This window comes from Pteronotus mesoamericanus, unplaced genomic scaffold (genome assembly GCF_021234165.1).
Source record: "Pteronotus mesoamericanus isolate MK-2021 breed Mesoamerican mustached bat unplaced genomic scaffold, CSHL_Meso_final scaffold_125, whole genome shotgun sequence".
Lineage (NCBI taxonomy): Eukaryota > Metazoa > Chordata > Mammalia > Chiroptera > Mormoopidae > Pteronotus > Pteronotus mesoamericanus.
This window is the reverse complement of record NW_026555304.1, coordinates 3915944-3939084: the sequence shown is the minus strand read 5'-3', so window position 1 is coordinate 3939084 and position 23141 is coordinate 3915944. Positions and strand designations below refer to the sequence as shown.

At 49.8% G+C, this 23141-nt stretch overlaps 1 protein-coding gene across 4 annotated transcripts; it reads right to left on the bottom strand.

Annotated features, from left to right (window-relative positions):
* Nucleotides 1-443: 443 nt before the first annotated feature.
* SUSD3 (sushi domain containing 3) lies at nucleotides 444-22287 on the bottom strand. Of its 4 annotated transcripts, none has more exons than XM_054587947.1 (5): nucleotides 22171-22287; nucleotides 7450-7638; nucleotides 5750-5897; nucleotides 4834-4986; nucleotides 444-938 (listed from the first exon to the last, which is right to left on the bottom strand). In XM_054587947.1, the coding sequence occupies exons 1-5, from the start codon at nucleotides 22256-22258 to the stop codon at nucleotides 707-709; spliced, it is 810 nt and encodes a 269-aa protein (XP_054443922.1). In that variant the 5' UTR covers nucleotides 22259-22287; the 3' UTR covers nucleotides 444-706. The 4 variants fall into 4 exon arrangements, with proteins under 4 accessions (XP_054443922.1, XP_054443923.1, XP_054443925.1 ...); XM_054587948.1 differs by having other exon boundaries at nucleotides 7450-7536; nucleotides 22171-22264; XM_054587950.1 differs by lacking the exon at nucleotides 444-938 and adding an exon at nucleotides 3629-4201.
* Between the last annotated feature and the right edge of the window lie 854 nt (nucleotides 22288-23141).

Genomic DNA, 23141 nt, shown 5'->3' with positions numbered 1-23141 from the left:
GGCCCAGGTCATTCAAGGTGCCACCACTCTGTGAAGTCTCTGACAGCCTACAGCAACCCCCAAATATAGGCCAGCCATCCTGCCTTCATGTGACCCAAAGCTAGCCTCCAGCTGACCGCAGCCACCATGGGAAGGGCTCCTGAGAGAGGTCCCCTTGAGACTGGCCCTCCTGATCTCTGGCTGCCCAGAGGCCCTAGTGGGAATAGCAAAGGGACTGTAGTGACTGTAGTTTTAGACTACTATGCTTGAGGTTCTGTGATGCAGGGACTAAAAATGAACCCGTGATTTTTACCTTTGCAATTTTCAGGATGAGAATTCTTTATTTCACACCCTTCACCACAAATTTCTAGTTAATGGATGGAGCACTCAGCTGGGTTCCTGTGTACAGGCAGCTGGCCCTGCGGAGGACGAATCATCTCTGTGATTGCTGAGAATGTTGAGAATTTGACTGTCCTCTTCCTTTTTCTATGCAAAATCAGATGTGCTTAAAATGTCCCCAGTCTCTTTAAAGGTCCCTGGCTGGAGCAGGGCTGCAGTTGGTCCTGTTAACCTCAGTGGTGGTTTCAAGCAATACTATCTATAAAAGCTGCTACAGCTGAGCTCCCCACAACAGGACCACTCCTGGCCTTCGGAGTCAGGAATGTGTCCTGAGGAATTCCTAAACCCAGAAGCTTATTTCACTGACCAATCTCTAGTTGGACGTGTGTCAAGGTGTAGGGGGGCCAGCTGATGGGTAGGCCTGGCCATTCTGGGACATAGACCATTGCCCGTCTGGGCATTCCAGCGGTGGGCCTGTGGCAGGCAGGGTCTGTCCTGGGTTGAGTGTGCGCACCATCACGTGGGTGCGGGGTGAGCAGGCAAGGCTGCTGGGGGTCCAGTGGTCCTTGTCCATGCTGCAGGCCACACCAGCCAGCTCTCTGGTGTTCTCACCAAGGTCTCTGCAGGGAGAAGAGGTATGAGCTGCAGGAAGAGCCAGGATCCCATTTAACCCCAAGCGTGGCCCCCTGCCTGGCACCCAGGCCCCCGAGCCTGAGGAGGCCCCTCCATCAGTGTCTTGCTCTGAGCCTCAGGCCCCTCAGCTGTCTGAGAGGAGCAAGCCATCAAGAGGCCCAGGTCTTGGGGACCTTGCCTCCAGAGGCAAGAGCTGTTTCAAGGGTTGGGAGTGGGGTGGTTCCCAGGGCTGTGTCAAGGAAGGGAGCATATTTATAGTGTGCGAAAATCACAGAGGCTGGGCTGTCTCCCTGGACCAGGACCATCCAGGGAGACACTTTGGCTCCTGCCAGGCTGTCCTCTGATGGTCTAGGGGCCGGATCACCTCCCTTCTACATCTTCAGTTCCCTGAGGCTCCCTGACCCCCTAACCCGCAAACCAACCCATTCACCAGGCTGATCAGACCTTGGCCTGACTGTCACCTGGCTCACCCTGCCTCCCCTTTACACTGGCCTCTGCTCCCTGAGAGCAACCTGGCTACTCTACTTCAAGCCCTCTGCAGGGCTGCTCCCTCCCCTTAAGATGCTGTCTCCCTCCTTCCCTGAAATTCAGGCTCTCCCAATCTGTTCCCTTCAGGCATTACCTCCTCCAAGAAGCCTTCCTGAATCTCTGTTCCCATCCCCACCTAACTCTCAGAAAAGCTATAGAAGCAGTAGGAATTAAGAGTAGGAAAGAGGTATTTGTTGGTTTGATGGATAACTGAATGAATCAATTAATGAATTGGTGATGAGGAAAGACAGCTTAGTGAGCAAGTCTGTGGACTTTGGAGTCAGACAGCCTGAGTTCAAACATAGCATCATGTTTGTAGCTGTGTGTGATTCTGGACAAGTTTCTTGAAATTGGATAAGAAAAGTGCTTACCCCTAAGATTAGAACAGGGAATATCTGAAAGAACAGCACCCAGCATAGTTTGAGTCCTGGGAAGTATTTATGAAATAAAAGCAAGGTCAAGGGGAAAACCTTGCCTTGCTGATGACAATTTTACCAACTGGTAGAACAGAGGAACTTACCTAGGATGGCACATCCAGAGATCCCTGGGCTGCAGTCAGAGTGTCCCTGCCTGGGAGCCAGAGGCCCCAGGGGCCTGGGGGACCTTGCCTCCTCCATCAAGCTGTGCAGCCCTAGGCAGCAGTTACCTTTCCTCGGTACCCATTGAGCTGGGCTCAGAGCTGGGGCCTGGGGGACGTGTGGGGAAGCTCAGGGGTGGGGCTCTGCCTCCAATGCTCCCTTAGCCTTACCTCCTACTTTCCGCCTTGAGCTGCTGACTAGAGCTGACTCTTGAGTGGCCCCCAAGTTGCCCTCAGTGAAGGTGTTCACACAGTTTCCTACACAGCTCTGTGCTGGCCATCAGAGGGAAAGAGAACAAACACCCCAGGTTTAATAGTAGGTGTCTGTGATGCTGACCCAGGCCCCCTGCACTCCCCCTGGGAGATCCAAAGCCTCACTGCAGCTAATGAAGGCCCTGCAGCAGCTGCGTGGTCTTGCCCTGGACTCCAATTACTAGGAGAGACAGCAACTCTTTCCCCTATTCCACTGACATGCTTCCCAAATGAAACATAGGACCATCTGACACAGGTCTATACTGGGAAGGGGCTGCCACTGGGTATGGGGGGCTGGGGCTATCTGGAAGGAAATATGACTGTATGAAAAGGAAAGGCAAGAGCAGGACTACGTCAACATGACTGAAATGAAAAGGAAAGTACCTGCAGCCAACTCTCGAATAAGGCTCATTTCCACACAGTGTACAAACACCAGCAGGCTATTCGGCAAAGCAAACAGAAAATGACTAAAACCAGGAATGCAACTGGTAAGCAAAGGTCTGGAGAAAATGCTCTTCTTCACTGTTAATCAAAATGCAATGAAATGCTGATGAAAACTACCTGTGTTAGTGACAACTGCTAAGTCAACGAGTAGGAACACAGTATTAACACTCCGTGATGTGCAGCTGTGAAAATGTCGCCTCTCACTTGTGCTGGGTCTCTGAAGAATGAATTTGGTAATAAAAATGAGACTCTCTGGTCTAAACAGTCTGTTCCTAGGATTACCTCAAAATGTCAAGAAAAGTAGCTCTAATCACCAACATTTATTAAAACCAGGGCATAGTCAGGGAGGGTCTCACAAACACGGGAGTACATTGAGCAAAACTTTGAAGCTCTCTGACCACTAGAGCAATGTGTTAACCTGTCACAGCATGTGGAAAGACCATGAGGCACTGTGCCTGCCACAGCCACCGCGAGGCAGGCCTAGTGTCTGACACTCAAGAGAGGGAGTTGGGACCAGTTCCTCCCACAGGGCACGCCCAGAGTGTCACAGGCTGATATGGGACCAGACAGGCCCGCGCCAAGCCCAAACAGGTCGCCACCTCCTGTGTCTGTTTCCTCATCTGCGCAGCAGGGTTAAGAGCAGAATTAACAACAGTGGCTGGCACTCACTAAGCCCTAACCTTGCTCTAATCACTTCAATGGGGCAGGGGGGTGAGCACTGCCAAGATGCTCACTGTACAAGTGAAGAAACCAAGGCTGGAACGAGCACCTGGCTCACTGGTAAGGTTCCTGTAGGGACAGGCCACATGCCTCTGTGATGCAGGCCCAATTTCTGAATGCTGCCCTCCACTCAACTCCATGGAGGGGTAGCCACCCAGGCCTGGGCAGAGAAAGCACTAGATGGGCTGAGATGTCTTGTGGGAGAAAGGATTGAAAGGGGAACAAGTAGGTAGCAGCCAGCATGTTGGGCTCCCACTAGGGAGGTTTGGAGCCCACAGGGAATTGTGTCCAGACGATGTGGGGGTAGAGGCTGCTGAGGATGGCAGGTGGGGACAGGAGACCCGTGACACTATTCTCTGCTTTTGTGTTTGTGAAATTTTCCCAAAATAAAGTTTTAGAAAAGAATACCATGAGTTCAAAGTGATACAAAAACAACAAAATAAAAAGGAAAGGTTAGACAAAACAGAACTCATCCTCATTTTGTGTAGGAAAAAAATGACAGAATAACAACAGAATTAAAATAATTATTTTGTAAGCCCTATGGGAAAAACTGATTCCAGCAAGATCATCCCTGGATGCTGAGGCCCAAGTCAAAGGTCTGGGGGCAGCAGAGTGATTCTTTGCAGAATCCCTTCTTCATCACCTGACATGGACTTGCCTTCGCTAAAACACCCTAGTATACATGCCCATGGGGAACAGTCTGCCCTTCACCAGCGCCACCCACAGCACCTGTGAAAGAAACAAAGCCCAAGCACCAGTGACAGATGCCCTAGGACATGGCCTCTGTAGGGGACCAATGGCCACCAAGACAGAAAGCCTGTCCCAATTTAAGGAGTCTAGAGATCTGGCTGCCAGTGCCACATGGGATCCTGGGTGAGAGAGTATGTACTCAAAAGCAGGAGACTACATAGGGAGATATACAATATCACAGCCCACATTCAGCCAGGATTAGACTTCTTGAGTCAGCAATGGATGCATAAGAAAAAAATCCTCTGTGTATGTGTGTTAAAAGGGAGAAAAAGAGAGGTAGGAGGACAGAGTGAGTCTATGCGCACACCGTGGAGCCCTGCTGGGTCTAGATGAAGAGAACACTCATGTTCAGAAACTTCACCTTTTCTTCAGGTTTGAATTCTCAAGATTAAGACATGGGGTGGACGTGGTTCTGCGTGTTAGGGTGCAAGGTCAGGACTGGGTGCTAGCAGGATCATCCGCCTGTTTTTGGGCCAGGATTTGAAGCCCAAGTGAGCCTGATCAGAATGTGGGGGCAGCCAGTACCCCCAGGGTCCTGGTCTTTAGCCCTGTCCTGACCAAGCCAAGGCCTCCCTCAATCCCGTGCCCCAAACACCCAGGCCCATGCACACATGGTAAAGCTGTGGTTGTCATGCGCCTGGCCAGGCTGGCTCCTAGACTCAAAGAGGCCACTGTTGTTGCTATTCAAGCCCCTGAGTCCCAGGTAGGTGGCCTGCACCGTTTCCAAGTCTTCGCCTCTCAGCTGGAGCCACAGTGGGGCAGCTCTGTGGAAAGATGCAGGAAGACATTGATGTATACAAGTATCCAGGCTGCCACCCCTGAGCCTCTGCAAGCCACACCGTGAGAATTTGATGGCTCCATCTCCACTCCTCAGCTCTGCCACTGGAAGATGGGAGCAGTCACCAACGATCAGGAGCCAGAACTACTTTCAAAGGCAGGCCACGGGAAGTTCTGGAGATGGACTGTGTCAATGGTGGCACAATACTGTGGATGGAACTAATGCCCTTAAATTCTACTCTTAAAGGTAGTTAAAATGGTAACTTTCATGTTATAAACATTTTACCACGATTAAAAAAATACCCCCCCAAAACAATTTACAGTACAAAAGCAGCTGGCTGTGGGCCAGACTCCACCTGCTGGCTGTAGATAACCACAACCCATCAGCCCTGCACATCCAACACAGCGGAGCACACACTGTGTGCAGGCAGACTGTACTGCAGGATGATACAATCACCGTATTTGCAGCCCACATGCCCTCCATGACCGTGCGCTCAATGACCAGAATGCCAAGCCCCAACTGCAGTGCGGAGATCCTGACTGACCTCATCTGAGGCCAGTGTGGGCTGTGAGAGCAGCTGTTGGTAGGGTGACCCCACTCCTCACATCCCTGGATACCCTTAGGAGGCCCAGAATGGCCTTGGGTGCCAGCACGTCTTGGGCAGTGCCAAGCCAGCTCCTGGCTCCAGGGAGTAGTTAGGGCTCAAGGCTGTAGGCCCACCTCCTGCCAGGATCCTGGGGTCACCGTACCTGTCAAGGTGCTGCTGCTTGGTCCTCTTCACACACTTCAAGAGGCAGCAGGTAAGGAAGGCCATGGACATGAGCAGGATGATGGCACAGCTGATGATGGAGGCGATCACGGCCACCCTGAAGCCAACCGTCTCGTGGGGTGTCACAGCTATGAGAGACAAGACCAGCTCCTGGGCATGGCTCACCCAGGCCCAGCAGTGGTTGCTCAGCCCACCCTCAGTGAACCCCATTCTGCAGGGGAGGCAGGGAGGCGTTGGCTGCTATGGCTAAGGTCTGTGCAAACTGTCATATGAGTAGTGCTATCAGGGAAGACTGCCTCACAATAAGGAGGTGTTTGAGCAGTGTTTTGGGGGGTGTGTAAGAGTTCACAGTAGCACACTGCGAAAAGCTCTGACAGGGAGTTCAGTGAGACCCTCTGACTCTCACACACACACTGCAGCCTGGGCCCCGCTGTTTTCACAATGCCCCAAGCTGGCAAAACCCTTCAGGGACCACCTCAAGAAGGCAAAAATCAAGAAATGTGCCCATCTTTGGGGTCAAAGGCCTTCGTTCCATATCAGCCATGTGACCTAGGCTATGGGCTCAGAACTAGTTCTATTAGGTTCTAAAGGATATTCTGGGAAAGCAAGACCCAGGATCCTAATTTAAGCAACGCCCGCTACTCTCCCCTGTAGCAGACACCGTTCGTATCCCCAGCTCCTGACACTAGCTGGAAGCTGGACACTGGCCATTTAGACTGAAGACTACATCTTCCAGCCTCCTTTGCAGATGCATGTGGTCACATGGCCATGTTCTGGACTGTGGTTTACATGGGGAAGGGGTGTGAGACAACTTCTAAGAGCTTTCTTTGCCCTGTTCCTAACTCAGTAACTATTCCTGGAACACAGTTAACATCACCTGGATCACAGAGCTGAAGTCACACCCGTCATAGCCATGGAAAGGGCCTGGGTCTCCACTGTGGGGTAATATGTGGGCCTAGGACTACCCAATCTGAGGGCTATGGGCAAAGGAAAGCTCCCACAGCACCTGTTATTTTGGTTAACTTCTGCTTTCTTGGGTTTTGTATCTCTAGGAATCTAATCCTAATAGAGCCCCTCTTTCTCAGAGACTCACCCAGCACATGAGCATTTAAAAGCACTGAAAAGTCCTGCAGCCTATTAATGTGGCTTTTTCTAAACTGTTTTGACTACTGAGCATTTTTTTATTACATAATACATATGACCTCCCTTTGAAAAATGCTGTGCTGGGTATTATCCTTTAATACCCTGTACAACAAACAAATGAAAAACTGTCTCCTCCTCCAGACTGAGGCCCCTGGGCCTGACACATCCTGGCCCTCGGTGAACCCAGTTCTAGAATTCTTGGCATATGGGATATCCTCTTAAGGTTTGCTATGTGCATGCTTAGAGAACAGGTAAGTGCTAGCTCAGACAGCACAAGTAACCTCTTAGAAGTGACAGGCCAAGTTGGTGACAGACCTAGGATTTGGAGCAGCTGCTAGGACCTGGATCCAGACAATGGACATGGAGCCATCAACGGCCACCAGCACCATGAGCAGGACCCTACACAGAGGCCCAGCTGGGACCTGGCACCCACTGCACCTTCTCTGTGGACACCATGCTGTCCATGTGACAGCATCAGGCTCCCTCCCACCCAGGACAACAGCTGATCTGGAGGTGTTTCCAGGGAGCAGGTCTCACATTTGCACACAGGGGTCCCTGAAGACCATTCAGCGATGCTCCCCTTCCAGATACAGGTAAGCAGGCCCGACCCCACCATCTGGTGTCCTGAGGGGCAGTAGAATATGATGACAGTCCCCACAGATGCGCCATCACCACGAAGGACTTGGAGGGTACCCCTCTGGGGTGGCTGTATTTGGGTACACATACCTAGAGAGAGAAGATGAGACAGCATGAGGACCCCACCCTGGAGGACAGGAGCTTGGTAGGAGCCCCAACATGGGTTCCCAATGGCTGTGTGATACTCCAGAAGTAAACCAGCCACCCAGACCAGGAGTAGCAGCCACAGAGCCAGTGGTCTGGGAACAAATGCAGAGACAATTGCTACATTAACTGAACTCTCAATATTCTGAGGACCACAATGTTGCAAAAAGAAACATGCTAGAATATTACTCAGCAATAAAGACAGTAATATCTTGCCACTTGCAACAACCCTGATGGACCCAGAAGGGATTATGCTTAGTGATATGTCAGGTAGAGAAAGACAAATACCATATGATTTCACTTATATATGGAATCTAAAACACAACACAAACAAGCAAAGAACAGAAACCGACCTATAGATCCAGAGACGAAGCTCATGGTGGCCAAAGGGGAGGCGAGTTGCAGCATGGATGAATGTTTTTTAAAGACAAACTGATGTACAAAAAAAAAATTCCCAACAGAATTCTGAGTAGAGGGTTCTTTGGTTCGCAGGCTGGCACTCAATCAAGGGTTCTTAAAAAAAGAAAAATGTAACACAAACCTACAAATCAAAAGGTAGGTTTTATATGTCTAGGAAAAAATTAAAAATAAAATGTATGTGCAAAGCTTGGCACACAGGAAAAAAAAGAAAAACCAAGAAGCATTCATCAGGAGACAATAAAAGCAAATATACAAGGAGTATCCCAGTGTTAGGATAAGGGTCTCAAGGTCTGGGAGTTTCTTACTAAATGCTATTCTAGCTATAAATGTTAAAATGTACAATATTTTGCAGACTAGCTGCAAACAGAATGACCTTGACAGGAACCCAACCAGATAAGGGTAGCCAACTGCAAAGAAAAACATCAACATGTAATTAACTAAGTAGTTTATGTAAGCAATGGCTAAGCCTCCCTTTGGAGAAACAGAGTTCTGGAAGTGAATCTGGGCTCTTTTACTTGCTCCAAGTAAAAACTACATTGCAACAAGAAAACCACATCTTGTTGTTACAGGTGGCCAAGACTGTACCCTCAGGGGTTGAGTTAGGCTGCAGCAGAGCATTTGCCTGGAAATGGCTAAGCCTCCACAGCTGCTGCAACATGGCCTGAGGCCCCAAAGGGTAAGGAAGCCAGGTAGGGCAGCCATGGAGGTGGCAGAGTCAGGAGTCTCCCCCACCAGCCAGGGCCGATAGGGGGATAGGTGATAGGGGGAGGTTCTTACAGTGAGCACACTGAAACCTGTAAAGATGTATGGATGGGGCCCAGCACTTAGGGCTAAAGGGATGAATGGATAGGGCCCCAGCCCTCAGAAAGGTAGGAAAAGTAATGGATAAGGAGAAAAGCCCTTGTCCTTGCCCTTCTGGTACCAGAGTGGGGATGGGACCAGGGGAAGGCAGGCACATGCCCCAGAGAAGTCAGAATGGCAGAAGGGGTTGGTGCTGAACCAAAGAGGTCTGTCAGTGTAGCCTGGGGAAAGAAGGGAGTGGTTGGGAGGTGGACCCACCCGAAGCACAGGAAGGTTTAGGAAATTAATTGGTCCTTCTGAAAAAGCACATGGCTTGTCCCACAACAGAAACAGATATTGCCCCCAGGAGAAGAGAGAACTCTCATTGCTTGCTGCCTGGGACCAGCTCTGCTCTTGCTCGCCAGTCGCTACTCTAGACCTGCACTTGGACAGAGCACTGGTCTGGCCTCTCCATGGGCCATGTGACCTTAGCAGTCACGTGGCCTATCGTCTCTAGGAGGGAGTCTCTATTTCTCTCTCTGACCTGGTCAAGCATTCGCTGGTACATTTGCAGGCTCTCCCATCCAGAAGCACATGACCTTGTGGCCCTAGCAGCCACATAGTCGTGGCCACGTCAGCTCCACATGCAGCCTCCAGGAGGGGAGCCTGAAGCCAGACAGCAGCTGGGAACAAGCTAAGCTACCTGGATGACCACTTAGCAGCTACCTGAGGCTCCAAAGGACAGTACTTTAAAATGGAGCGTGAATTCTGGGCACTGCCTTTTGTTCTGGTGTTGCTGAGGATGGCAGGGTTTTGTCTGGGTTCATCTGCAGAGGAAATGAACTTTGAGACATGGAGTCCCCCATTCTCCAAGATGGCACAGCATCCAAATAAAACCTTTTTCCTTTTTTTCCCCTCTAGTACTACTTAAAAAAAAAAAAATATTTTATTTATTTATTTTTAGAGAGAGGGGAAAGGAGGGAGAAAGACAAGGAGAGAAACATCAATGTGTGGTTGCCTCTCACATGCCCCTAACTGGAGACCTGGCCCATAACCCAGGCATGTACCCTGACTAGGAATCAAACCAGCAACTCGTTGGTTCACAGGCCAGCACTCAGTCCACTGAGCCATACCAGCCAAAGGAAAACCTTTTTCCTTTTGAATCAGCACCCAACTGAGTTTGGCTTTTGTGGTGATAGGCAATCAAACCCCCATTTTTTTTGTTTGGTAACATAGTTCTTAAGTAGAGCACCCTTAGTAGAGCACCCTAAGCAGCGAACCCCTTGAATTTGTTAACACAAGCATAGCTCCAAAGGCAGAATCAAGATATAAAAAGGAGGGAGAGAGAGATTGACAGGAGTGATTGCATAAAAAGTAAAAAGCAGAAAATTTTGTTACTCCTTAATAATTGAAAACAAACATAAACTCAGATGCAAACAATGGGAAAAGGCATTTGGAGATACAGGACAAAGGTTCAATACCCTTAGTTTATAAAGAGATCTTATACATCAGTAAAAGATGAACATCCAAATAGTAAAGAACAGACTGATGTGTGGGCAAGCATTTCACAAATGAGATAATTGGCCAACACACATGGAAAATAGCTTGCCCACATGATAACTGAAGAAACACTAATTCAAATGAATGCTAATCTTTTACTCCTCAATTTGGCAAAATTAAAAAAAAAGGCCAAGTGCAAAGTTAGCAAGTGCCTGGGGGCAACTTCTCTGGAACTTTGCTGATAGGTGCAGATCCAAACCTTCTAGATGAAGTTTGGTAAATGTATTAAGATCCTCATGTTATATATGCATTTGAGGACTTAGCCAAAGCAAATAGTTGTTAATGTGCTGCCAGGATTTCTACACCAGGATGTTCACCTCTGAAGAGTAATAAGTGGAAACCACCTACATCTCCAACTGTTGGGATTTGGTATAGTAAATTGAGGTACACACTGACAATGAATGCCATCAAGGGCATCCTAAAATTTTACACCTTCCTTACCGAAGAACAGAGAGGCACTCTGCAAGAAGTGGCAATCATACTCATGTTTTATAAAATAAAAACAATGATAACAGCTGGCACTTATGTGGAACTTACTGTGAGCTGGACACTGTTCCACTTGCTTTACATATATTACCTCATTGATCTGCACAGCACCTTCCAAGGGAGAACCATCATGCTCCCTACTTCACAGGTGAGCAAACTGAGGCACAGGGTCCTGAGGTCACACAGCTCATGTTACAGAGCAGAGATTCAGAACAAGCCAAGGGTGCTCTGGCCTACCTTCTTAATATACACACCCACAGACATGTGCACACACACAGCACATGCCCTTTCTGCCTGGTTTCCCCTGCACACCGTGGGAGGTGCCATGCTGCACATGCTCTGTTTGCTCTTGTTCCTTGCTGCTGGGCTTATGAGCTGTTTCCTGTGTTGGGGTATGCAGAAGGAAGCTGCTATGGATGTTCATGCCTCCTTGGCCCAAGTGCAAGAGGCTCTTCCTTCTGCTTTTCTGGAATGTTCTTATCTTAAGCACTGATGTGTACTACTAGTGCACGAAGGCAGGGTGGTTCATCTTGGAGAACAGAGAGACCTGAATGTGCTGGTTGTCCAGCCTGTGCCGGCAGACACACTGACCTGGAGGTACCTTGCAGGGGCCCAGGGACAACATCCTCTGCACAGTGGCCAAGGCCAGAACAATGTGTGGAGAGGGCAGAGGAACAGAGGCCAACTGATCCAGGCTGAAGGCCCCAATATTCCATGCTGACTGGAGACAACACTTTACCTGTCCTCCTTGTGATGCTCCAGCCAGGACCGCCCCCCGCATGCCAGGCATGGATGTCCCGCTGCCCACTCGGTCCACCATGACCCAGCCAATCTCTTCCTCTGTCAACTGACTTCCCTCATGGCTTCCCCCATTTTAACTTTGATGTTAGTTACCAACTCTCCATCCTTTACCTGCTTTGGTCCCAAATTTTGGAACTTACCTGGACTCTTTCTTAATCCACAATCAACCTCCAGCAAACCTACCTTCCAAATATATGTATACTCAAGACATTTGTATTGGGCTGGAGTGTCCCCTAAATTCCACATCCACCTGGAAGCAGCCATGGAGGGCTCCATTGTGGAACACACAGCACCCTGTATCACACAGCTGTCAGGACAGAGCACACCCAGGACTGCCCAGAGCAGCAGCTGTCACTCTGAAGGGCCACATATGTGCACTCACACATCCCACACTGGTGCTTCAGACATTGGCCCACAACCAGCCCCAAGGCCCAGGGAAGCGAAGCTACCCCTGGGCTGGCCATGCAGCCCTGCCCCACTTACAGTGAGGGTACTAACAAGGCAGCTGCAAAGCCAGGCTTCATCTTTGGCCATGTATTCTGCTATTTGGGAGGCCAAGGCTGCTCAACACCCTCACTGCGGGTGGTAACAAAGAAGGCCAGCCTTGGCTGTGCTTGGCCAAGCTGCATTAGTCCACTCCTACCTCTGCCCCACTAGGAACCTGGGGGACCTCACCAGCCAGAATGTGAGCCTGGTGGGTTCTTGCGGTTTGTGCAGTTGTAGGGGAGAGGTCACACTTCTGGATAAGCACAAACAACATTGGGTGCTTAGTGTGTGTTTGCTGGGTTGCAGCCCTAAGAGGAAGGGAGCAATCGCCACCTTACAGATGGGGACAGTAAGGCACGGCAAGTCCGGATGACACACCAAGAGTGGCCAGTGGGAAGGTGGTAGGGGTGGAGCTGTGCTGGCCTGTTCTGTCATGGAAGCTGCACGTCCCAGTATGCCTTCGTCTGCAGATGCTCAGTCAGTGTCAATGCTGCTGTGGCAACGCAAGTCTGCACCCACATTCCTGACCTTGTGCGGCACTCAGAACCATCCAGATGACAGCAGGAAAGAAATCATCATTATTCCCATTTTAACATGAGAAAACCAAGCTCAGAGAAGTGGCTGACATGCCCAATACCCAAGATAGAGAGGGAGCAGCTGGTAGTGGATGTAGCACTCAAGATACCTACAATAACAACAGAACAAGGGGTAGATTTGGGGGATACTCCAGCCTACTACAGATGTGTGGGAATTTGTAACAGGGAGTGTCCGTCCCATATAAACAGCACTTACATATTAATAAGACAAAATTCACAAGAGAAAAGAGGTTAAGTTAGCATAAAAAAGACAAATAGCTCCAAAACCAGGGTGCAGGAAAATTAAGAAAATTAAATAAACAGCACCCAAATCAGCAAGAAAGAAGCAAAACTTTTCTATTAGATAACATGGGCTTGTGTCCAGAAAATCCCCAGGAATCTGCTAAAAATCTATGGGAACTAATAAACAAGTCCAGCAAGGTTGCAAGATATAAGACCAACACATGAAAACCCATGGTATTTCAATACAGTGGCAAGGAACAAATTGTAAGGGAAATTAAGGAAACAATTCCATTTACAAGAGCATCAAGAAAAAGACATTACTTTTATTTTTTAGAAATAAATTTAACAAAAGAAGTTCAAAATTTAAACTTTGAAAACTACAAAAACTACAAAATATTGTTGATAGAAATTAAATAAATTTCTATCAACAAATAAATGGGAAAATGCTGCATGCTCATGGGTCAGAAGACTTAACATTGTTAAGAGGGCAATAATCTGATTCTGCTGATGTACAGAGTCCAGCTGCCACCTTTCCAGAAACTGACCACTGCTCCTAAAACTCATAAGGAGATTCAAAAGACCTAGGAAAGCCAAAACAACCATCTTGAAAAAGAAGAACAAAGTTGGAGGACTCACACTTACCAATTTCAAATCTTACCACCAAGCTACGGGGATCCAAACAGAGTGGTCCTGGCATAGAGACAGACATATAGGCCAATGGAATAGACTTCACTTATAGTCACTCAATCTTTGACAAATGTGCCAAGACAATTCAATGGGCAGGGAATCAGCTTCCAACAATTGTGCTGGGATGATACTCACAATCAAAAGAATAAAGTTGGATCTCTCCTCACATCATATACATAAGTTAACTGTAAGTGAATCAAAGACATAAATATAAAAGCTAAAACTTTTAAAACTTTTAGGAAAAAAGCATAGGGATAAGTCTTCCTGTCAACCTTGGATTAGGCAATGGTTTCTTAGATATGATAACAATAGACAAACAACAAAAAATAAACTGGGCTTCATTAAAGTTAAAAACATTTGTGTCTAAAAGGACGTGATCAAGAAAGTGAAAAGGAAGCCAGGTAGCTCAGTTGGTTAGCGCCTCCTCTCGATATACCAAGTTTGTGGGTTCAATCCTGGGCCAGGGCACATGCAACAATCAACCAATGAATGCATAAATAGCTGGAAAAACAAACCTCTCTCTCTCTCCCCCCTTTCAAATGAATAAATTTAAAAAAAAACTTATTTTTTAAAAAGTGAAAAGGTTTACAGAGTGAAAGAAAATATTTGCAAATCATATAAGGGACTTGTACCTAGAATGTATAAATTATTACAACTGAATTATAAAAGCACAGATAACCCAATTAAAAAATGTCCAAAGTTGCTGAATAGACACTTCTCTAAAGGTTTACTTATGGCCACCAATATGCACATAAAAAGATGCTCAAGATCATCAGCTTCAGAGAAATGCAAACCAAATCCAAAGGGAGCCCTCTGCCATCTCCACCGAGCTGGTTTTACACAAAAAGGGCAGATGTACCAAGGATGCGCAGAAACTGGAGCTGTCACATGCTGCAGGGGGTGGGAATGTAAGCCCGGGCAGCTGCTCGGACCATTTCTCCAACAGTTACATGAGCAATTACCACAGGAGGCAGCAACACCCTTCCTAGAAATAAAAGCAAAAGAAATGAAAACACATGTCCACACATAAACTTGTATACAAATGTTCACAGCTACATTATTCATAGCAGCCAAGAAGTAGAAATAACCCAAATGTCCATCTACTGATGAATAAATAAAATATGTTCTATCCAAACAATGGAATGTTATTTGGCAGTATAAAAATATGAAGCCCTGACACACACTACAATGTAGAGGAAACTTCAAAACAGCATTCTCAGTGCATGAAGCCAGTCACAAAAGACCACATATTGTATGATCCCACTTATATAAAATGACCAGAAAAGGCAAATCCACAGAGACAGAAAGTAGCTTAGTAGTTGCTGAGGGGTAGGAGAATGGGGAGTGACTGTGTTAAGGGGTGTGAGTCTTCTTTCTGGGGTGATGACAGTATCTTAAAATTGATGGTGGTGATGGTTGCACATATCGATGAATGTACTAAAAGCCATTGAGTTGTACACATTAAATGTACAATTTAAATGGTTGAATCATATGACATGTGATCTATACCTCCATAAAGTTGTTAGAAAAACTCAGGGACAATATATATGGCAAGGAAATGCAAAACTGAAACCTAAAATACTGTTTTTGGCCTCTTAGCTTGGTCAAGATTAAAAAGACACACAGCCCACCACACCGGTGAGGGTGCAGGGGAGGAGTACACAGCCCTGGGGTGGAGGGTATGGAGAGTCTGAGAGGCTCTCTTACCCTACAGCAAGGGGCTGAGCTGGGAGCCCCAGGCAGGCAGGCTGAGGAGGAATCCTGTGCCCTGATCTTGACATTTCCAGGAACCTCACGATACCCTCACTGGCCTGGGGGTCACCCAGTGTTCCATTGTGCAGTGGGATGCCAACTCTGAGCCCAATGTCTGGGCTCTTAATTAACCACCATGTCTCCATGGGGGCCAAAGCAGGAGTGCATGAATGCGTGAACGAATGAATGAAAGTACGGATGGATGATCTAATAGATGAGAGATATGATTAGTACTACACCAAGAAGAACCTCCTTTCTCTTCCAGGATCTGTGGACTTGGACATGAGTAGTCCTTCTGGCTAGGAAGGTGGCCATGGGTTTGGAACGGGGTAGGCAAAGCAGGGTAGCCACAGGCTGGCCACGTGGCCCCTTCCCCAGGATTGCCAGGAAGACACCACTTCCCAGTCCTCAATTTAGAGCTGTGACTTCTCCATTTTTCCGTAGCTAAGCATCTTTTTTTTTTTTTTTAGTGTACATTTTTTATACAATTTTATATTGGTCATATTAGTTTCAGATATACAATATAGTGATTTGACATTCTTATACCTTACACATGATCACCCCACTAATTCTAATAATTATCTGTCACTGTGCAAACTTACCACAATATTATAGACTATATTCCCCTTCCCTTTTTCATCCATCCTCCCACTCCCTCACTTCTGGTAACCATCCCTTTGGTTTGTTTCTATGGGTCTGTTTTTGTTTTGTTTTTAGATTCTACATATAAGTGAAATCATATGCTATTTGCCTTTCTCTGACTTATTTCACTTAGCATAATACCCTCTAGATCCATCCATGTTGTTGCAAATGGCAAGATATCATTTTTTTATTGCTAGGAAATATTCCATTGTACATAGGTTTCACATCTTTATCCATTCATCTATTGACAGACATAGGTTTAGGTTTTCTTCCATTTCTTAGATGTTGTAAATAATGCTGCAATGAACATAGGGGTACATATATCTTTTCAAATTAGTGTTTTCGTTTTCTTTGGATAAACACCCAGAATGGAATCACTGGGTCATATATCAATCTTTAGTTTTTTGAGGAACATCCATACTGTTTTCCATAGTGGCTGCACAAATTTACCTTACCACCAACAATGCATAAGGGTTCCCCTTTCTCCACACCCTCACTTATACTTGTTTGTTGATTTATTGCTGATAGCCATTCTGACTGGTGTGAGATGATATCTCATTGTGGCTTGACTTACATTTCTCTGATAATTAGTGATGTTAAACATCTTTTCATCTTTCTATTGGCCATCTATATATTCTCTTTGGAGAAGTGCCTATTCAGTTCCTCTGCCCATTTTTCAGATTGTTTATTTTTTTGTTGTTATTGAGATGTATGATATATTTTCAATATTGACCCCTTATCGAATGTATCATTTGCAAATACATTTTCTCATTCAGTGGGCTGCCTTTTTGTTTTGTTGAAGGGTTTTTTTTGTTTATGTTTTTTTTGCTGTAAGCACCTTTCTTTCTTTCTTCCCAGTCCTATATGGCTCTCAGGGAGGGGAGGCCCCATGGGGGAAGTGGTCAGCAAGGGTGAGAGTTCTGGGGGGCGCTTGTGGTTGTCTGCCCAGGAGCTACACCAGTGCCTGGTGAATGAAAGGAAGAAGGCATGAATTCATGTTTATCTTTTAAAGATACAATTAGCATTTCTTCAAAAAAGTAAGAAGCCTTGGGGGATGAACAAAGAGTTTGGAAGAGATGTGGTGAAGTAGGCCTAGTGACATGTTAAAGGCAGGACTGAGCTGGGGTTCGGGGGACGTGATTACAAAAATGTTGGAGAAAGCCCAGCCACTGACTACTTGGTATACCCACACCTACCAGGTCCGAAGTGGTAGCTGTCCTGCTCCCTGCCACAGCCCAGCCCAGACCCCTCCAATGTCTGCTAAGCCTGTGCCACTTGAATTGATGGCCCTAAAGGGGGTGTTCTTCTACCGAATTCCCATATGGGAGCAGAGGCTCCAGAAACCCAGGTATGTCTGCCTGGTGGCCCGCACCACTACACAGCTCTGGGCCCGCGGCCCACCTGTAAGTGCTACAGTAGACGGGGTGGGATGGGGGCTGACCACGATGATGTGCAGCCCCAGCCCAGTGAGGATGCCCCCACTGTCATCTTAGAAAGAGTGCCTGGAGTATGCAAGACAGTAGGGAGAGGACTGGCCGTCAATAGCCATATCCTAGGCTGCACTGAGATGGCGCTGCAGATAGTTTCACCACCCATGGAGGTCACTCATCGGAAAGGACAGAACTAACCCTCCCCAAGATGCCTTGAACCTGTCCTCCCTCTTGGAGGCCACCCCAAGACTGCCCCTTTGGGAACTGGAGATAGTCTCTTAGAAGTGCTGGAGGTGGGGGAGGGGGGTGTTTCCAATGTGATCCCATCCCCCCTCTCCTTTTTCTGCACTTCCACCAGAGGCAGGAGGCCCCTGCTCCTAGTAGAAGTGTGAGCAGTATGTTGTTTGAACCAGTCTTCCCAGAAAAAGGAAAATGGAAGGTCTGAGGGAATGACCTTTGTAAGGAAGGATGGAGGGAGAGAAGTGCCCTTGCTCAGGGCCACCCTGTGGTGTTACCTCCTAGAATCTTCTCCCACCTGGGAGACCAGAGCTATACCCCATTATAGTGGGTCTGCTCAGAACGCCCCCTAGCCCCTAGCCCTCCACCACACAGGATCTAACCCTGGCTCAACCGCATCCTGGCTACCAGTCTCACCTCGACCCTCAGGTGAGGGCCTGACCCTTCATCTTGCTCAGACTCGATTCCCCCATCTGAAAAATGGGGTGGCTTGCTCCCTCAGGGTCACAGGAGGGGTGAGACAACCCCATAGAGACCTTAGAGCAGTGCCAGGAGATCAGGAATGCTCCTCAAGAAGGGGCTTAAGGCCATAGCACCCAGGAGACCTCTACCTGCTCCCTGCCCATCCGGCTCTGATGGGACTTCCTGCATCCCCTACCTGGGCCTGGAAGGCCAGCAACAACTCCCCTGGGCTAAGCACATTTTCCACGTAAGAAATTCAGGCCCACAGACCTGCCCAAGGCCTTGGATTTACCTGACAGAACACCCACCATACCTTTCTACATGGCATGATCCATGCCAGGATGCGCGAGGAGGTGGCTTAGTGCCGGGGCCTAGGGAGCTTCAGTCACATCTATTACAGCTCCCTCGAGATCTTGGGACACCTCTCACTGCCACCCTCCCCAGCCTGGAGTCCCAGTCCCCTTGCTGCCTACACCCCCAGCCTGAGGACCTCAGCTCATCCCTCAGTGAAAACCCACAACCCTCACTGCCTCCCACAGCCTAGGGATCCCTGGACACCCAGACACCCCTAACAACCCCTCCCTACACTTGGTGCCTAAGAAGCAAATCCCACCTCCTCCCTCCCCTATTGGAAAACCTTTGTTGATACCCAGCTGCCGCAGGACACCCCTCCTAGCTCCCCTATCCCCCAGTCTCACCCTGTCTGGCACCGGGCCACCTACTTGCAGCCCCACACACCAGGACACCCTTGGCTGTACTTTTCCTTGGCACCCTTGATGACCCCTCTTTTTTACTATGTGAAAATAAATCTTAAATGAGAAGAGACAGAAAAAACAAAGGGAATATACTTGATGTAAACAAGAGACAAAACAAAAATGACCCTATGGGCTCACTGAACAGTGAAGGGGGCAGACCTGCCCATCAGGGCAGCCCTGGCATGCCCGATGACCAACCTCACTCCCCAGCCCCGTCCCTCCATTCTACCCTTCTTGCTCCCAGCCCCAGCCTTCCCCAGCCAGCCTGGCCAGTGGGGGTGAGAACAAATCTTGTTTGTTAATCTTTTTCTGGAAACCTGGACCACAGGTCTGAACCTCCTGTCCTCTCTCTTGGAGCCCATGCAGTCCCCAAACCTTGACCTCACCATCTGGGGACCAGGTAAATAAATTATATTTTACACTGGCCATGACGGGGGAGAGGCAGGCCCCTGGCCAGCTCACCCAGGGCTTGGTGCCTAGCCTGGTCCCTGTGAAACCAGCAAGTCACTTCCTCTTTCTGAATCTCAGTTTCCCCAAATGGAAAGAGAATCCTCAGGAGGACTTTCTCAGGCAGTTGAAAGTATGACAAGACCCGTGTAGTGGGGACAGCCACATGCAGGAGGCCCACAGCCCTGGTCGGGTATTCTTAGGCAAGACACTTGCCTTCTCTGAGCCTGTCTTCTCCCCCCACGGAAGATGGGTATGGGGTTCACAGCCAAAGTCCAGGGTTCCCAAGAATGGAAGCAGGCTAGTTCCAAACCAGGAAGAGTGTGCCCCCAAACTTCTCAGGGGATAGCACTGAGGCTCCGGAAGCTGCCTCCTTCCAGCAAATTTGCCTATACCCTGATGGGAGGCCAGAGCCAGCCTCGGGGGCCCACATGCTTTATCTGGATTCCCACTGCTCCCTCTGGGCCTCAGTGTACCCTCATGTGAAATGGGCCCAGGCCAGCTGTGTGGCAGGGCTGTGAGAGTGAAGCGAAGAGGATGCCCACAGTGTGCCCTCACCATCTGGCAGTCCTTCTACTGCCCCTTCTCTTGGCCTTTTCTCCACGGTCCTTCCAGTGTACAGGGTGTGCAGGGGTCATTCCTGGCCACTGGAACCCTGCATTTCTCCTCCCACTGGGCCATGTTCCTGGGCAACCTCCCAGATCAGGGAGCGCTGGAGCTGCCCTGGGAGTAGGGCCAGAAGTCTGTGGCCAGTGAGAGGGTGGTCTCCTAAATGACCTGGGCACCAAGATCCTCCTGGTCAGTCTTTCAACAAACATTTGCAACTCTGCTCTGAGCCAGCCTCCCCTCCAGCCTTGCAATGGGGGATGAGGGAAGGACACAGACTCCAGGATACCTCATCCATCCAGCTGGACTTTCAGGAACAGCAGAGTAATGTACCCATTTTACAAACTGCAGAAAAAACACACAGCCCATGGCTGTGTTTCAGATTGCCAAACCGACTCCAAAAGACTCCATCCCTTCACAGCCCCACAGGGAGAGGTGGATGTCCATTTCACAGCCCAAGAGACTGGGTCCACAGGGTAGGGAAGTGGTGGAGTCCAAAGGATGGTGTTACCCCAGAGCAAAGCAACCATGGCCAAAGTGATGACTCTACCTGGCCTGTCCAAGAGCCTGGGGGCAGGGAGACAGTGCCCACCACCTAACACACCTGGAAAGTGAAGCAAAGAAGCAGAGATGCTCCCCAGGTAAAAGTAGGGGTGGGGGGAGCTCCAACCTCAAACTTCAGGGAAGGGCTCATGGGTGGGACCCCAGGTCTCTCGTCTGGCAAGGTGCTGAGCTGCAGCAGATCAGCAGGGCTGCAGTGAGGCTGGCATGCCAGAGGGCAGGGACTAGACTTTGAGATCCTCTTTCCCCCAAGAGTCATTTTCGAACAGCCTTTTGTATGCAAACATGTGAGGGTCCCTCCCCCTGTCCTTGGCTGACCTTGGGCAAGTCCCTCCACCTTTGGTCCATATTCACCTCCCCAACATTCAAGTATACGCACTGTCTTACACAGGGGGGCAAACCACCCAGCTCAGATCTGAGCATCAAGCTGCCATAGGGTGTCAAGCAGTCAAACAAAATAAGCCAACCCCACCAGGCTGGGGCAGGTCTTAGCTCCCACTTGTATGACTTAATTCCCTGGGCCTCCGTTTCTACATTTGAGAGGGAACTGACCCCCCAATGCCTCCTTGCTAGCTGGTGTCATCGTTTTAAGCAGGATTGGCTGTAACCTCGGGGATGTGACCTGGGCCAGTTTCCACCTGTGCAGAGAGCCCAATCCTGCACTTGGTGCCCTGAGACCCTCCTGCTTAAATGTCCACTAAAGTGAGCCTCCAGGACATTTAGGGCACGTGGTCCAGGTTTGATTCTGTTTCTAAAACGGTTATATTTTAGGTGCATTCATGGAACAAAACCGGCATTGGAACTTGGAACTTCAGATGTTTCCTACATCAGAACCAGGGCTCGAAGGTGAACCCTCTTCAGATTATTCCTGAAATCAAACACAAAGTAAAAATAGCCAGCCCCGCCCCTCCCTCCGGAGACCCCGGAGCCTCAACCTACGCCTGGCGTCCGTGGGACCTCAGGCTGTCACTCCTCTTTCTAGGCTATTACCCTACTAGTGAAGTGGGGCAGGGAAGCTAGCCAAGGAACCAGAGCACCTCCTCTCAAAGCGATGCAATGGCGATTTCCCCACGTCCGCCGACTTCCTCCAGCGCCGCGGCGGGGGCACCCATGGAACCCGCGGCCCCAACAGGGAAAGGCCGCGCACCTGGGTAGACAGGAGGCTGTTGCCTCCGCCTGATTTCAGGCCTCTCGCCGCCTGCCTTGTGTCGCCTGGGCCGCCCGCTGGACGGAGAGGGTAGGGGAGGTTCGCCCTCGGGCTGATCTCGTCCTGCGAGCCACCCCCAGCGCCGCCTCATCCTGGTCCCGCAGTTGTGCGTTTCCCGGCCGGGGCTGTGCGCCCCACCAGCCCAGTTGTGCGTTCCCTACCTCCCAGCAGTGCAACCCCCTAGTCAAAGCACCCCGCCGCTCCACTTCCACCTTCCCTACCCTCAGCTGTGCGCCGTCTCCCAGGCTGTGCGCCAACCCCCGCCTTCTCGGCTGTGCTGTACCCCCCGTCTAGTAAAAGGTCACAGGGTCCGATTCGCGTCCCGGGTTCTTGGCCTTCACCTGTACTGTTCCCGGGGGCGGTTGTGGAGTCCTCCGAGTGGCCCCCAGGCCTCGCCCGGCCGCTGAGGGTCGCGGCCACCAGACTCATCCCTGCGCGCCCCGCGGCTCTCTGCCAGACTGCCCCTACATTGGCCGGAGGGGCGGGGCATCCCGGGCACGCCCTCCCAGAGTCCCACCCCCTGCACCTCTTAAGCTGGAGGCTGGGCCAGCCCCGCGGGAGCCCAAAAGCCCTAGGGGACGGCGCCAGCGAAGCAGGAAGTCTCACTCCAGGGTTTGCGCAGGTGGTGACCTCTGCCCCGCCTCTCCGACCAGCTGGGTCCCCCCAGGCCAAGTGTCAGGTGGACCCCATTTGCCACTGTTGGCCAGACCATCCGTAATGGGTGCAGGTATTATAGGTCTTCACTGAGGGACCCTGGGGTGGTGGGGGCAGGGTTCACACCCTCCGGATCTAGCCCAGGTCCCCCACGCACACACCCACCGACCCGTCCTCTCCCGGCTTCCTCAATCCTGCTCTGATCCGTCTGCAGAAACCTGCCTTGTCTTCTGTCCCCACCCAGCCCAGGTGCAGAACCCTGCCCAGGACACCACTGAGGTGGTCTCAGACCACAGACACCTGAGCTGGAGTGATGCAGGGCTCAGGGCGGCTTTTGAGCACAGGTGACCTAACAGACAGAGCTGGGGTAGACAGGCCTTGCAGCGAGAACAGCAGGTGCAAAGGTCCTGAGGTCTGAACACTTGTGAAAATTTGAGGGACAGACTAGTGTGGCTGGCACAAGAAGTCTGGGAAGGTGGCCATTTGGACAGGACTGGCTCTGGAAGGCCTGGCCTGTGATAGTAAGAAGTTAGTGTTCTCCAGGGACCACAGAGCAGTGTCCCAGCAGGTCAACACTCTCCTGCCTCCAACCACCCCGCCCCCCACTTTCAGAAGAACCCCAGTAGAAGCTGAGGTTCAATATGACAGGTGAAGGGTA